Raw genomic sequence first — 12,649 nt, 5'->3', positions numbered from 1 at the left:
AGATAGAACTCCTACTTTGTCCACTTTCTATCATTTCTAATCATTTTATGTGACAAGACACCTGCACTTGTTGTAGGATGTACCGATACACTCACATCTAAAATGTTGACACTTTCTTTCAAGATCCTTTCTGCTTCTTCCCACTTCTGTTGTCTTACAAGAACTTTAGCAACACCAAATAAACCTGAATACAAATAAACATTCTACAGTTAAAACAAAACAAAATATGACTCTAGACAATGAATTACTTCTTCCTCTTATTGGGTGTTCCACACCCATTGCTTTGCTCATCATTTCTGATGACTCGTGGAACAATGTCAAAGCAGCCATTTGTTGGTCTTGTTTCAATTGACACTCTGCCATACGACAAAGAGCTGAACAAAAGGAACAATAAACATAATTAAGAGACAATTCTCATATTTACAATCTCTCACTTATAGCAGTCTCCCAATGGCTGGTTGGTAAAAAGTGTCTTTGTATTGTTGCTGCTTCTTGCAGTATCCTATTGGCACGCTTGTACTCACCCCTTATCACCAATACTTCTCCCATTTCACTCAACACTACACAACACAAGTCACCATCATATGTCACACATCTAACACACTGACAAGTTCAATGATTATCTCAATGTTACTGTCAACATTAAACTCTTCAAACTCATTTCCATCTTGTAATTTACCATATGCCTTCCAACGCCCTTCTTTAATCAATTTAGTCCATCTATCAGCCTGTTGTAACAATTTTTTCACTTCCTCTTCTGTTCCTTCATTTAGTTGAATTGCATAAGCCAATAGAGTAGCGGCTACTCAAACACACTTAGCAACTACAAACAAATTCACACACCATACTCACCTTGTGCTTTACTATTGTTGTCACCTGTGCTGGAAGATAAACCATAACCTTCTCTCATAACATCTTCTGCTTCTTTTGTTAGACATTGAGAGAAAAGGCAACGTGATAAACGAGCACAAGCTACACAACAAAATACACTTTAATTAATACAATAACAGTCATTGATATCAATACTTTAAAATGCAAAATTAATGAATAAAATGTAAAATCCTTTTGTAAATTTCTACAAAACAAAATATCACAAACCAATATTTCATATTTAATAAATAAATGTTTGATTTAAGATTAGCAATTTTACCAGCAAATGAATCAGCATTCTTTATTCTTTTCTCACATCACACAAATAAATACAAAGCAGCAAACATCATAATCACGACTGCAATTTTCCATCATAAATACACACACACTCTAACATCAGCACATAGTCACACCTCGTTACTCTGACATTCAATAAACTCACATCCTTGCTTTCCCACAAACATACACGTACAACCAATTTACAAATGTGACACAAAGCCCTCATCTCCACATTACCAATAATCTGACAGTTGCATTAATACAACAAACACTAAGGGAACAAACGTGGTTGCAATGACCACATCTGACCGTATCTATTAACATTCACAAATGCAACACAAAGACTCGTATAAAGTCGTGCTTCTCCACTTTCATCACTTCCCTCCACTTAACTAAAGACATTGACTTCAATTCGCAATGTCTAAATTCACTTTTCTTCTCTCTTTGTCTATTTGTCCTCCTTGATGACCCGTTCATGTGTTCCTCTCATCTCTTACACTCTACACAAGCTGCAACACTACATTACTTCATTAATTAACAAACTCATAAACCTAACACTCAATATTACATTCACTTACAAACTCACAACATCACTCTTACTCACTTGATGCCATGATGACTTTGTTCACAGAAGACAATCTACGGCGGATGTTGAGTGACTCTCTTAGATGTTCTGTTGCTCTTTCGTACTTGCCCTCATCATATAGATACACTCCCATATTGTTTAACACTAAATTAGAGACACAACAACACAACAGTCAGTCACGTCATCTCTTCTAGTCGTAGTCACTCTTCACAGTCTGTCAGACCCTCCCAACATCTTCACCTCTCAACACACACTACACACTAGACATAGTGCACATAAATCATAATAAAAATCTAGCTGCACTACTCACATTTCTACTTTTCTTTTACTTTCTTCTGCATTAATATTTCCCTAGACACTAAATTAAAGATAGAATGCATTTTCCTTGCTGCTCTCACTTGCTGTTGCTGTTTGTATTGCTGTCTTACTACAAAACTCTTGTCACAACCAGCTATGCTACTCTCATTGTTCTACATTCATTTCTGACAAAGTATGACTTGTATCTGTTGATGGACGGCTCTTCAATATCCAACACAATATTACAGCAGGATGTCAATCATACAAACACCAGTTATCCCAACACATCCGTCTACCAGACACAGGCTGCCTCCCACTCACCTTAGCTTTGCACACAAAACAATACCTACTGCAAGAGTACGACCCGTCCTCATCTGTGATTGTGAAAATGTTGCAACTGTAAATTAGAAGTAAACTAGAGTGGTTCTGTCCATAGAAGAGAAGATGGAAATTTGTAAGAAAGCCTCGAGTGGCTGCAGCTACGTCTGAATTGGTCAAGATTTTGCAATTGCGAGCCCTACCATGTGGGAAATAATCAAAACCATCAACAAACTGCAGACATTCCACTCTCACCAGTCCCACACGTTAAACGATTTGCTTGTGTAGCTGTAGTGAGTAGACGTCATGCAATTATCTGAATTATTCAGAGTCATGAATAGAGCAGGTCCCAAAGTCTTCACATAAGTCACATCCTACTGTAACTTATGCAAAACACAAAAATTCTGCTATAAATTGTAATTCTCTTAATGGAAGAACAAATTGCCATCATAACGAACACAAATGATGTCACATGAAGAATATGGAAAAAAGCAAATGCAACAAGATTTAATAAAACTTTGTCCAAATTATTAATTAATGACCAAAAATTGTTGTTCTGTAAATAATATAAAATATCAAATTAATATCAATCCTGAGTTCATATTCAATAAAACATTAATTGACAAACAAACTGTTGACAGAACTGATGAAATGCACGATTTTAGATGTAACCCTCAACTTTACTATCTAAATTTCCTATAAACGGTCAATAGAGGTTGAAAGCGTTGTGTTAGTGAGATAAACTCATAACAATGAATAAAACAGAAATCACACTTACCATGAGACAGAAACTTTTCATGTTGAGGTGTAATATCTCGTACAATAGACAAACATTGTTCCGTAAACTTTACGGCGTCATTCACTTTATGTTGCTCATATAGACACCTTCCCAACAAACCAAGTGCTTCCAACACAAATTTAAATAAAATAGTTAATAACAATAGAGACATATTCACACATTTACACACTGTACAGAGACTATTTGGTCACGAGCAATTATCTTGCTCTTGTAGCACCCTAGCTTCGTCCGTGCCAATCAGTGTCCAGTATTCGCTTACAATAAATGACATATCCCACTTCCGTTACATATTGACTGGTCAATAAATTGGGCCGTATAACTGCCTGGAGTTATTGGTTTATCAAGATGTGAATTGTTTGTGAACATAACAATTAGGCTAATGAAACATATCTGTCAGTCAGAACAAACAATACATGGTTCTACGGATCCCTACGGAAATCATAATGAGTTCTTTCATGCGTGTATCAAGTGCAGACCTGAGCAAACTAAACTGAGAGTCGTCCTTCTGAAAAAAATAACCGTGGTTAGGCGTCCAGCAACAGAATGATACTCGAATACACAGAACGCGCTGTAAACCATGCAGCTACATGGTAGAAGGTGGATACAGCTTTCCATCTTGCCTCGGAACTTCATGCACAAACCTTGCAAGCCAGTAGTTCATTTCTCTGTTGTTCATAACATGCAGATGCATGTACCGCCCGAGCGCTCCCTCTTCAGTTGGCTGCTTGTTTCTCCATTTCTTCCATGTGTTGAACACTCTAACCTCGCACATGCAGTAGCTTTCGTGGTGTTAGGGGGAACACGCAAATCAAGAAACTTCTGAAAACTACTGGATAAAATTGGAAACGGGATTCAGAAGACTGCTGATCAGAAACAACATCAACGTCTAACTGGCAATTCTGCTGTTTCAATGCCCAAGTGGATTTCAGAACATTTGCTACAAAACTGATTTGAACTTCCGTGCCTAAAGGATATCAACGCCTCAGCTTGGTGCTACAAGCCGGTTATAGACCTAGGCCTTCTGGCAAGTGTATAAATGAAACACCCCACTGCGCCCAGCTCAGTAGCACTCGGGCTTCGCCCTTGTGCCAACTCACGGGCGGAGCGGGGTGTATTTCGTTGAGTTATTTGGTTTCGGCCACCTACAGGGACTATCTGGTTTCGCATTTATAAAATAAAAATTATTGCGCCTCGAATCGGCACTCTCCAACTCTTACAGCTGTATGAGATGGACGCGAACGACGTGACCATGGATGGCCATGGTAATTTTCACGCGTCTCAATGAGCCGAAATCGAGTGCGACCTGCTTCTTCTTCGTTTGTATTTGACAGCGTCGATCGCAATTTTGCATGTCTGACGTTTCGTTTTGAGGCAAATCTCGACTCGTCCGGGAGCGGGCTTGTCGAAAGTGGGCGGAGTAAGAATGTCTTGTGGGTTACAAGGTAAACGAACATGATTTGATCACGCAGCGCACGTCTAGAGATGCGCCTAGAATGTTTTAGTGCGTAGAATGCTGTGGCTAGCTGCAGATTTATGCATTGATCCTGCATGGCATCGATCGATCGATACTTAGGTGCACAGCGACGTACGATCTGCATAGGCGTAGGAAAGTGATTACTATTGAGGGGGGGCACAATTATTGAATGCGTGCACTTTGTATATCAGCGGCGCATAGGCACTCGCACAGATATCAAGAGTCATAGTGTTGACAGATATCAAGAGTCATAATGTTGACAAATAACTAAACATGACCAAAAAAGTTTCTTCTCCTCTCATTAACAGTTATAAAGGAATTTGCAATTTCATCTAGATCTATGTTATCCGTTCTGTCCTTGTGCACATAGAGAGACATTGCATGATTTAGTCTTTCCTGACTCATTGTGGTTCTCAGATATGTCTTCAATCTCCTAAGTGCTGAAAATGTTCTCTCAGCAGTAGAGATGGTGACAGGAATAGTGTAGAAAAGTTTAATCAAGTGAACAACTTCTGAAAGCATCTCCTTACAGAGAGAAATATCAGCCATGATAGAACATATTGTTCTTACATTTGTCACTTCTGTAATTGGTGGATTGTTTTCAAGCTTTCGATTTCTGACTTGGACAACATCTGGAAGCATTGATAGCTGGTATTTCAGTCGAGATAAATCAAGGTCATCTTTGTAGAGTTGTAGTTCTTCTGGTAAAGCAGTACCATCCATGGTGTACGTACCATTTACTGCATCTAATAGTAGCTTCTCAATAGTAGCTGCCACAGGCATACCTCTCTTCTGCTGGAACCGTCGTTTGAGTTCATTAACCAGCAAATCTAACACTTCAAAATACTGCTGCTTGAAATAACATTCAGGGGAAGAAAATTCATGGCTAGTTAAGCCTGCCTCATCCAGTCTTTGTGGTGGACGCCTGTATCTTGGGAGGCAAGGTGGTGCTGTGAGATTCTTTGAGCATTTGACTACATCCTCATAAAACGAATGAAACTTCTCATCAGTCCTCAGCCGTTCAAGATGACATACTGCTAAATCTGCCGCTGTCGTAGCCTCCTGCAAAGTTGTGTCTTTCCCCTGCAATGATATGGATAGCTGCTCACCAGCACCAAAGATTAAATGAGACATTTTGAGACCGAGATACGTACTAAACTTTTCCATTTGAGCAAGGTACCCACCAGCAGTACACCCATACTCATCGTGGCATTCAGCATTAACCTTCTGTAATGTTTCACACAGCACACTCTAATTGTTCAAAATCGAATGCAGTGCTGAGGTGCACACAGTCCACCTTGTAGGACACAAAGGTTTTAACAAAGGTGAACGGTCAGAGCCTGGAGGTAGTTGAGCCTGCAGAGCTTGAAATAATGACGATCTTTTGGGGGAGTATCTAATAAGATCAGCAACGCCCCTGGCCAGATCCAATGCATCTCTTACAGGTTGACACTGACGACCTATTGTTTGTAAACATAAATTAGTGCAATGGGCCAGACAGTGCACGTAGAGTGTTGATGGTACATCATTTTGAATTTTAGCCGCCACACCATTTAAATATCCACTCATATTACCTGCACCATCGTATGCCTGACCGCGACATTGAGACATGGGCAGACAGCATCTCAACAAACAATCCTTGATACAAGTAGTCAAAGTCTGTGTGTCCGTTTTTGGAACATTGATAAGCTGAATTGGGTCCTCGTGGATATCAAAATTATCATCCACCCACCTGATACAAACCACAAGTTGTTCCTTGTGACCAACATCTGTTGCCTCGTCAGCAATAATGGAATAGTACCGTGCATTTCTAATTTCAGACAAAAGACCTCTCAAAACACACAATCCCATAAGAGAAATCTGTTCGTTTTGAATTTCAGGGGAACAATACTTCTTCTCCTTGAGCCAAGTTACCTTCTTCCTCATGGTGACCCCTAATAGCCATTCCTTGTCGAAGCAAGTACCTCAATGTTGATAACTGAGTCAGCAGCATTTGCCGGTGAAGTTTTTGATCAACCATAGCTTGTCTGCACAAGAGTGCATCCACACTGTCATGCTTTAGTTGCTCAGCTTTAAAAACAGCTTCTTTATGATGACCAGATTGAGCATGTACAGAGAATCTTTCGTGAGCCTTTTCCAATTGTCAAACCCTGTGTCAATAAAGTTATCTTCTCCTTTAGTGGCCAGACCTAGCAACCCTTTCCTACTACAATATCTGCAATATGTGCAGTAGACTTTGCTCCTGGTTGTGCACAAAGTCAGCCAAGGATAGCTCGTATACCAAGTGGGAGAAAATGCTCTGTATTTCTTGCCTTGCTTCCTTTTGGTGTTGTTTATAACAGCTGGGTCTTTGGGTTGGAACGGTGAGAGTCTCTTGACAACACGCAGAAGAGCAGGCAGTACCTATCGACAATTATAAAGGGTAAACGTCTTAGATAACACGAGAAAGGTACTGAAAAATGTACTTCTTGATGTAAATCCCTGATCAAGGTCAGAGAAGACGCTAGCTCCAGCATCAACTGCGCTACCTGATGAGCTTCTACTCACCGCTGTATCGGAGTTGGACGAGGCAGGAAAGAAGTTCAGAATACTCTGATTCCGTCTTTTAGGTGGTGGAGGCGGTGTGCGCTCCTCGATCTCGCGTCCAGGTCCAATGCCGTTGTCAGACATACCTTCACGTGTAACGTGCACATGCGCACACGACACGTCGGCGTGACAGCCTGGCTCGGTTGTGGGGGCACGTGCCCCCAGTGCCCCCACGGTTCCTACGCCTATGATCTGTCTACGCAATTTTAGTTGGTTCCGCACGACCAAAGGTCGGTGATGACTTTCAGAACAGAAGAGAAAATAAGTGCATATATGTAGTTCGAGAAACAATTAATTAACGTATTTGAAGTCAAATCACTTAATTTGCACTTGGTCTCTCAGATGGGTATTGATGGTTGATTGTTTGCGTTGTTGTACACTCTAAAACCATACGTTTTGTAGATTAGTGGAGCCTAGTGAAATCTAGTTTTCTTGTATACATGCATCTTCTGTCTCTTTCTGCCATTTAGTCTGTTCGTCCGTCTATCTTTTTCTTTGAAGGGTGACACAGCAAAATGTACTGCAGTAGAACCAGGATATGCAGGCAAGAAAATGAAAGACAAGAACTATACTAATCAGCATGCAGCTATGCGCATGCATGCAGATATGACTGTGTGTACAGAGATGCAATGCAAGAGTAATCAGTGGAAAAGTGTCTAAGTTAAATTGACTCATCAACAGTGTAAAGTAGAGGACTTCTTATATGACTGAAACATCAATTAATTAATTAAGCTTATTACGTTAATTGATTTAGAAATTCTAGCTTTGTTACCGTCTTGCAACTAGATCATGTAATAGTTTGTATCGAAGAATAAAATAATCTGTCTGCCTGCCTGTCTGTCTGTCTGTCTGTCTGTCTGTCTGTCTGTCTGTCTGTCTGTCTGTGATTTAGATAGATTATTTGATTTTGACATTCAAAGTCAAGTCCAATAGTTAATGACTTTGTTGTGTTGCAAGGATGTATTTGTATTTTAAAAAATCCTAGCATATGTACAAGTAGAATCTGTATGAGAATAAATTGTCTGTCTTAGACTCTGTCTGTCTGTCTGTCCGTCTGTCTGTCCGTCCGTCTGTCTGTCTGTCTGTCTGTCTGTCTGTCTGTCTGTCGTTTGCTTGTTTTTTTTGTGTATGGTGCTATCGTTGTCCAAAATATTTCTGAACCAATGCTTATTTTGGTTGTTCCTCAGTCTCTTTGTCTATCTCTGTTGTTTGGTTGTTCTTTGTGTGCCTTGGTAGTGTATACAAGATTGTTTCTTATTTTTAATAATTAGGTTTTTGCTTTGAAATATGTAGATCCGTGATAATATTCCATTGAAACTTTTGTACCACTTCTCATGTTTCTCACTTTGTGGCGTTATCAGTATCCTGGGAGAAGCGTTCCTGAAAGTATACGCGTTCAACCAAACTTGGCGTTGCAGAGTAATGTAGGTTTTTTAGAAGTGCCAGGGAATAGTCTGGAAGTTCTGCGAGGCTATACGAATATTAGACTTTAGCGAATTTAGTGTAATATACAAGCGGGTTCTAGTCCGCTGTCAAGCGACTTTCCACTTCGCAAACGTTGTGCTCTATCTACAACTGTAGTCGTCCTCGCTAAACAACACACAGATGTTTGTTTACCTTGTAACCCACAAGAGATTCTTACTCCGCCTACTTTCAACATGCCCGCTACCAGACAAGCCGAGATTTGCCTCAAAACGAAACTTCAGACACGCAAAATTGCGATCGACAATGTCGTGATGACTTCGGTATTCATATGAAGCGAAGAAGAAGCAGGTCGCACTCGATTTCGGCTCATCGAGACGTCTGGGAGACGCATGAAAATTATCATGGCCATCGTCACGTCGTTCGCGTCCGTCTCGTACAGCTGTAAAAGTTGGACAGTGCCGATTCGAGGTGCAATAAATGCGAAACCAAATAGTCCCCGTGACCAAACAGTCCCTGCAGGTGGCCGAAACCAAATAAGCCTTAACTAGTTAAACGGTTTCAAGAACCAAATAGGAGCGAGATAATTGCCCGCAACCAAATAGTCCCTGTACACACACTAACCAAGTGCTTTCTTTATATTTGCATGTTCTGCTGTTTGGTAGACTTGAAGTAATTGATGGCAAATTCTTTCAGCATCTACAAAGTTTCTCTTAACCAACAGTTTCCTCGCTCTCAATAATAGATCTGTAAACGAAAACGAACAAAACTGAAACAAACACTACATCTCCACCTACAAATGATACCATTAGGGTTAACAGTAGTTTGACGTTCCGCCATATTACTTGCACAATCTACTCAGCGCACAATAGGGAGGGGCTTAGCTCACAAGTTGTGCACATGCGTAGTCAGTAGTCCCTATTCGTAGAAGAGAGAAAGATTTATGGATTGGCCAGTAGACTTGGATTAGAGTCTCGGAGACACTCCATCATTCAGGCAACCAAACAAACCAATTTTCTCGTCTCTATTTCTAATTGTTTCGTTATTCTTTATTCTCAGAGCAAATTTGAGTTTTAGTGAGCAAGATATGCACAGACTAGACTTGAAACGTGGAGAAGGTTCGACTCAAATTAGTGTAGAAATTATATAATGAAACGATCACGCCCACGCTGTTCTTGGTGTGTGTGTGTGTGTGTGTGTGTGTGTGTGTGTGTGTGTGTGTGTGTGTGTGTGTGTGTGTGTGTGTGTGTGTGTGTATTTTGATGTGATTAATTTGTTATTGTTTCAGGAAGCTATTAAACAGCTTTCAATCATTCCAGATCTGGCAACAGCCAGGAAACAATGCGAAAAGTTGCCAGCTGTTCCACAACACAACCACCAACCACCCCACAAGCAACTACCACCCAACCCACCACCACACAACCCACCACTACACAGGCCACCACCACTCAGGCTGCCACTACTCAGGCTGCTGCCAGTACACATGCCGCCACCACACCACCTCATGTTACCACACATCTTCCTACTAAATCCATGTCAGTTCCTCCTGGCCGTTTGTTGTTCTGCATTTCTCAACTGCTGGTTCGTATCTCCAATTTGATGCGCTTGGCTTCTCTCGTGAATTCTCGTTGGAGATGAGTTTTACGGCCACGGGTAGTGATGGCATTATGGTTTATGCTGATGATGTGGACAGTGGGGACTTTGTGGCTTAGTCATATGAGGACAGAGTTGTAGTGTTGAGAGTTAATGATGGCAGTGGGACTCTGACTGTTTAGTAAGTGATGTATATGGTGTGTCTGTCTTGTTTGTATAGACGTTTGTCTGTCTATTTTTCTGTCCATTTGTTTGTCTGTTTGTCTGTCCATGCCTGTTCATGTTTGTCCATTTGTTTGTTTGTTTGTTTGTTTGTCTGTCCATGTTTTCCATTTGTATGTCTGTTTGTCGGGACATTAGTCTGTCCATTTTTTTGCCTGTTTATTTGTCTGTCTATTTGTCTGTCCATTTGTCTGTCTGTTTGTCCGTTCATTAGTCTCTCTTTGTCTGTCCTAGTTAAGATTGCCTGTTTTGTGTACTATTCATTTCTTTTAGGTTATAGGCTTCTTTACTTTTTGTCATTACCGTCTTGTTCGTCTGTCTGTCTGTTTCTTTATGTATCTTTCTGTTTACCTGTTTGTCAGACTTCTTACTGGTAAATATTGCACATTAGTGTGTCACCCTCGTGTGTTGGATGTTTTCCTGTTGATTTCATCTTCATCTCTATAAATTCTTATTCTCTAGATCTGAAGGCAAGAAATTATAATAAAGGTGAACAATTCAAAGCCGTCGTTTCAATCAAGAAATCGACAATTACACTGAATGTTGAGAGTCGTAAACGTGCTACGAAAAATCGAGTCAGTAACCGTTTATTACCCCATCTACATGTGTACCTGATTGCTTGACCTTTGATTGTGTGTTGTGTTCTCTCTCTCTGTGTATGTAGGGCCAATGAGAGAGGTTCATACTCACTAATGTTTTTGTTGGAGGCATTCCTAGTGATCAACAGACTATTGAAGATGCGCAAGTCGTTCTTGGTTTTCAAGGCTGCGTTCACTTGGTGAGTGAAATAGAAACGTGAGCGTTTGGTTGTGTGGTTGTTGAAGATTTATGTGTGTATAAATGGATGAACTGAGATACACAGTTGGGTAATTGGGTTACAGACAAATAGATGGTTGGGCTGTTAGTTACATTAAATGCTGTGAAAACCAGACAGACAGACAGACAGACAGACAGACAGACAGACAGACACAGTTTGTGTTTTTCTGTGACATTGCAACGATGCAATGCAAGTGTGGTCTGCAGGAGATTATCAAGATTAGGTCAATCTAACAACATGCACGTAGACACATAGATAGTCTCTTTAGCTGGTTAGTTGTTTGATGTAACTTATACGGCAGCTTGTTTTGGTTTTACTTGTTGCTTTATTGTGTTTAGTGTCTATTAGTCATGATTTATGATAATGTATTGTTTTGACAGACAGACAGACAGACAGAAGGGTCTTGCCCATTGGTCATTCTTCTTGTTTTCGAACATTTTGCTCATTGGGGCGAACAAGCTGGCAAAGAGTGCAAGGGATGAAGAAGGAAGACGCAATGAAATCGACTTCAAGACCAAGTGGCGATCAATTATTTCTGTGACTCTACAGCATTGCAATGCAAAAGTCATCTCAAACAAACTCATTAGCATAACGAGATTAGAACGTTGAAATGTAGTTTGCGCAGTGTAATTTTGTATGCTTCAAGAGCGTAATGGTCTTGTTGTGTTAGGTTGCTCATGATGTAGACGTTTGATTTAAATGGAAAATATTTGTATTGACAGACAGGCAGGCAGGCAGACAGGCAAACAGACAGACATGAGGTGGTGTGTTTGTGTCTGTGTCTGTGTGTGTGTGTGTGTGTGTGTGTGTGTGTGTGTGTGTGTGTGTGTGTGTGTCTGTGTCTGTGTGTGTGTGTGTGTGTCTGTGTGTGTGTGTGTGTGTGTGTGTGTGTGTGTGTGTGCGTGTGCGATAGCTCAGTTGGTTAGAGAGTCATCTTATGGAGTGTTTACATCCGGGACCTTAAAGGGTTGCAAGTTCAAGTCACAGTGATGGCAAGCTATGGCATAATTTCCTTAAGCAAGAAGCTAACACATTTGCTTCTCTCGACTCAGGAGTATAAATGAGTACCTGGTCATTGACTGGGGTCCTAAGCGGCCATCAGCTGTGACGTGACATCAGCCACTGGGGTCCTGGTGAGACTTTGCGTGCTCACACCACAGTTGGCTTCACAAGTCGGTGCTCCTGCGAGTGCCTGGCCCGGCTCCAGGAGTTTGCTAGCGCAGGCCCAGAGTTCCCTGAGTAGCGCACAGGGCCCAGCTTAACAGCTGGGGGCGTGACCTCTGAGAGGCAGCTCCTGACATTTAGGATTTTAGGTGTGTGTGTGTGTGTGTGTGTGTGTGTGTGTGTGTGTGTGTGTGTGCGCGTGTGTGTGTGTGTGTGGTGTGT

At 41.0% G+C, this 12,649-nt stretch overlaps 2 protein-coding genes and 1 long non-coding RNA gene across 3 annotated transcripts in view; 1 reads left to right on the top strand and 2 right to left on the bottom strand.

The window, feature by feature from the left end:
- Window positions 1–11: 11 nt before the first annotated feature.
- LOC134182361 (uncharacterized) lies at window positions 12–9,560 on the bottom strand. The gene is made up of 9 exons (XM_062649761.1): window positions 9,438–9,560; window positions 9,256–9,378; window positions 3,129–3,254; window positions 1,754–1,879; window positions 853–972; window positions 680–802; window positions 435–560; window positions 249–374; window positions 12–184 (listed from the first exon to the last, which is right to left on the bottom strand). The coding sequence occupies exons 1-9, from the start codon at window positions 9,469–9,471 to the stop codon at window positions 12–14; spliced, it is 1,077 nt and encodes a 358-aa protein (XP_062505745.1). The 5' UTR covers window positions 9,472–9,560.
- LOC134182327 (uncharacterized) lies at window positions 4,891–6,549 on the bottom strand. The gene is made up of 3 exons (XM_062649726.1): window positions 6,198–6,549; window positions 5,914–6,083; window positions 4,891–5,850 (listed from the first exon to the last, which is right to left on the bottom strand). Exons 1-3 carry the CDS (start codon window positions 6,547–6,549, stop codon window positions 4,891–4,893), a joined length of 1,482 nt encoding a protein of 493 aa, XP_062505710.1.
- Window positions 9,561–10,118: 558 nt separating the features above from the next.
- Window positions 10,119–12,649, top strand: part of LOC134182132 (uncharacterized) — a 4,092-nt gene continuing 1,561 nt past the window's right edge. The window contains exons 1-3 of the long non-coding RNA XR_009970275.1: window positions 10,119–10,405; window positions 10,909–11,021; window positions 11,111–11,224. This is a non-coding gene — a long non-coding RNA (uncharacterized LOC134182132). The remainder of the gene's footprint in view (window positions 10,406–10,908; window positions 11,022–11,110; window positions 11,225–12,649) is intronic.

The sequence above is a fragment of the Corticium candelabrum genome, chromosome 7, assembly GCF_963422355.1.
Source record: "Corticium candelabrum chromosome 7, ooCorCand1.1, whole genome shotgun sequence".
Lineage (NCBI taxonomy): Eukaryota > Metazoa > Porifera > Homoscleromorpha > Homosclerophorida > Plakinidae > Corticium > Corticium candelabrum.
Note: the sequence above shows the minus strand (reverse complement) of the source record. Positions and strands in the feature narration are given on the sequence as shown.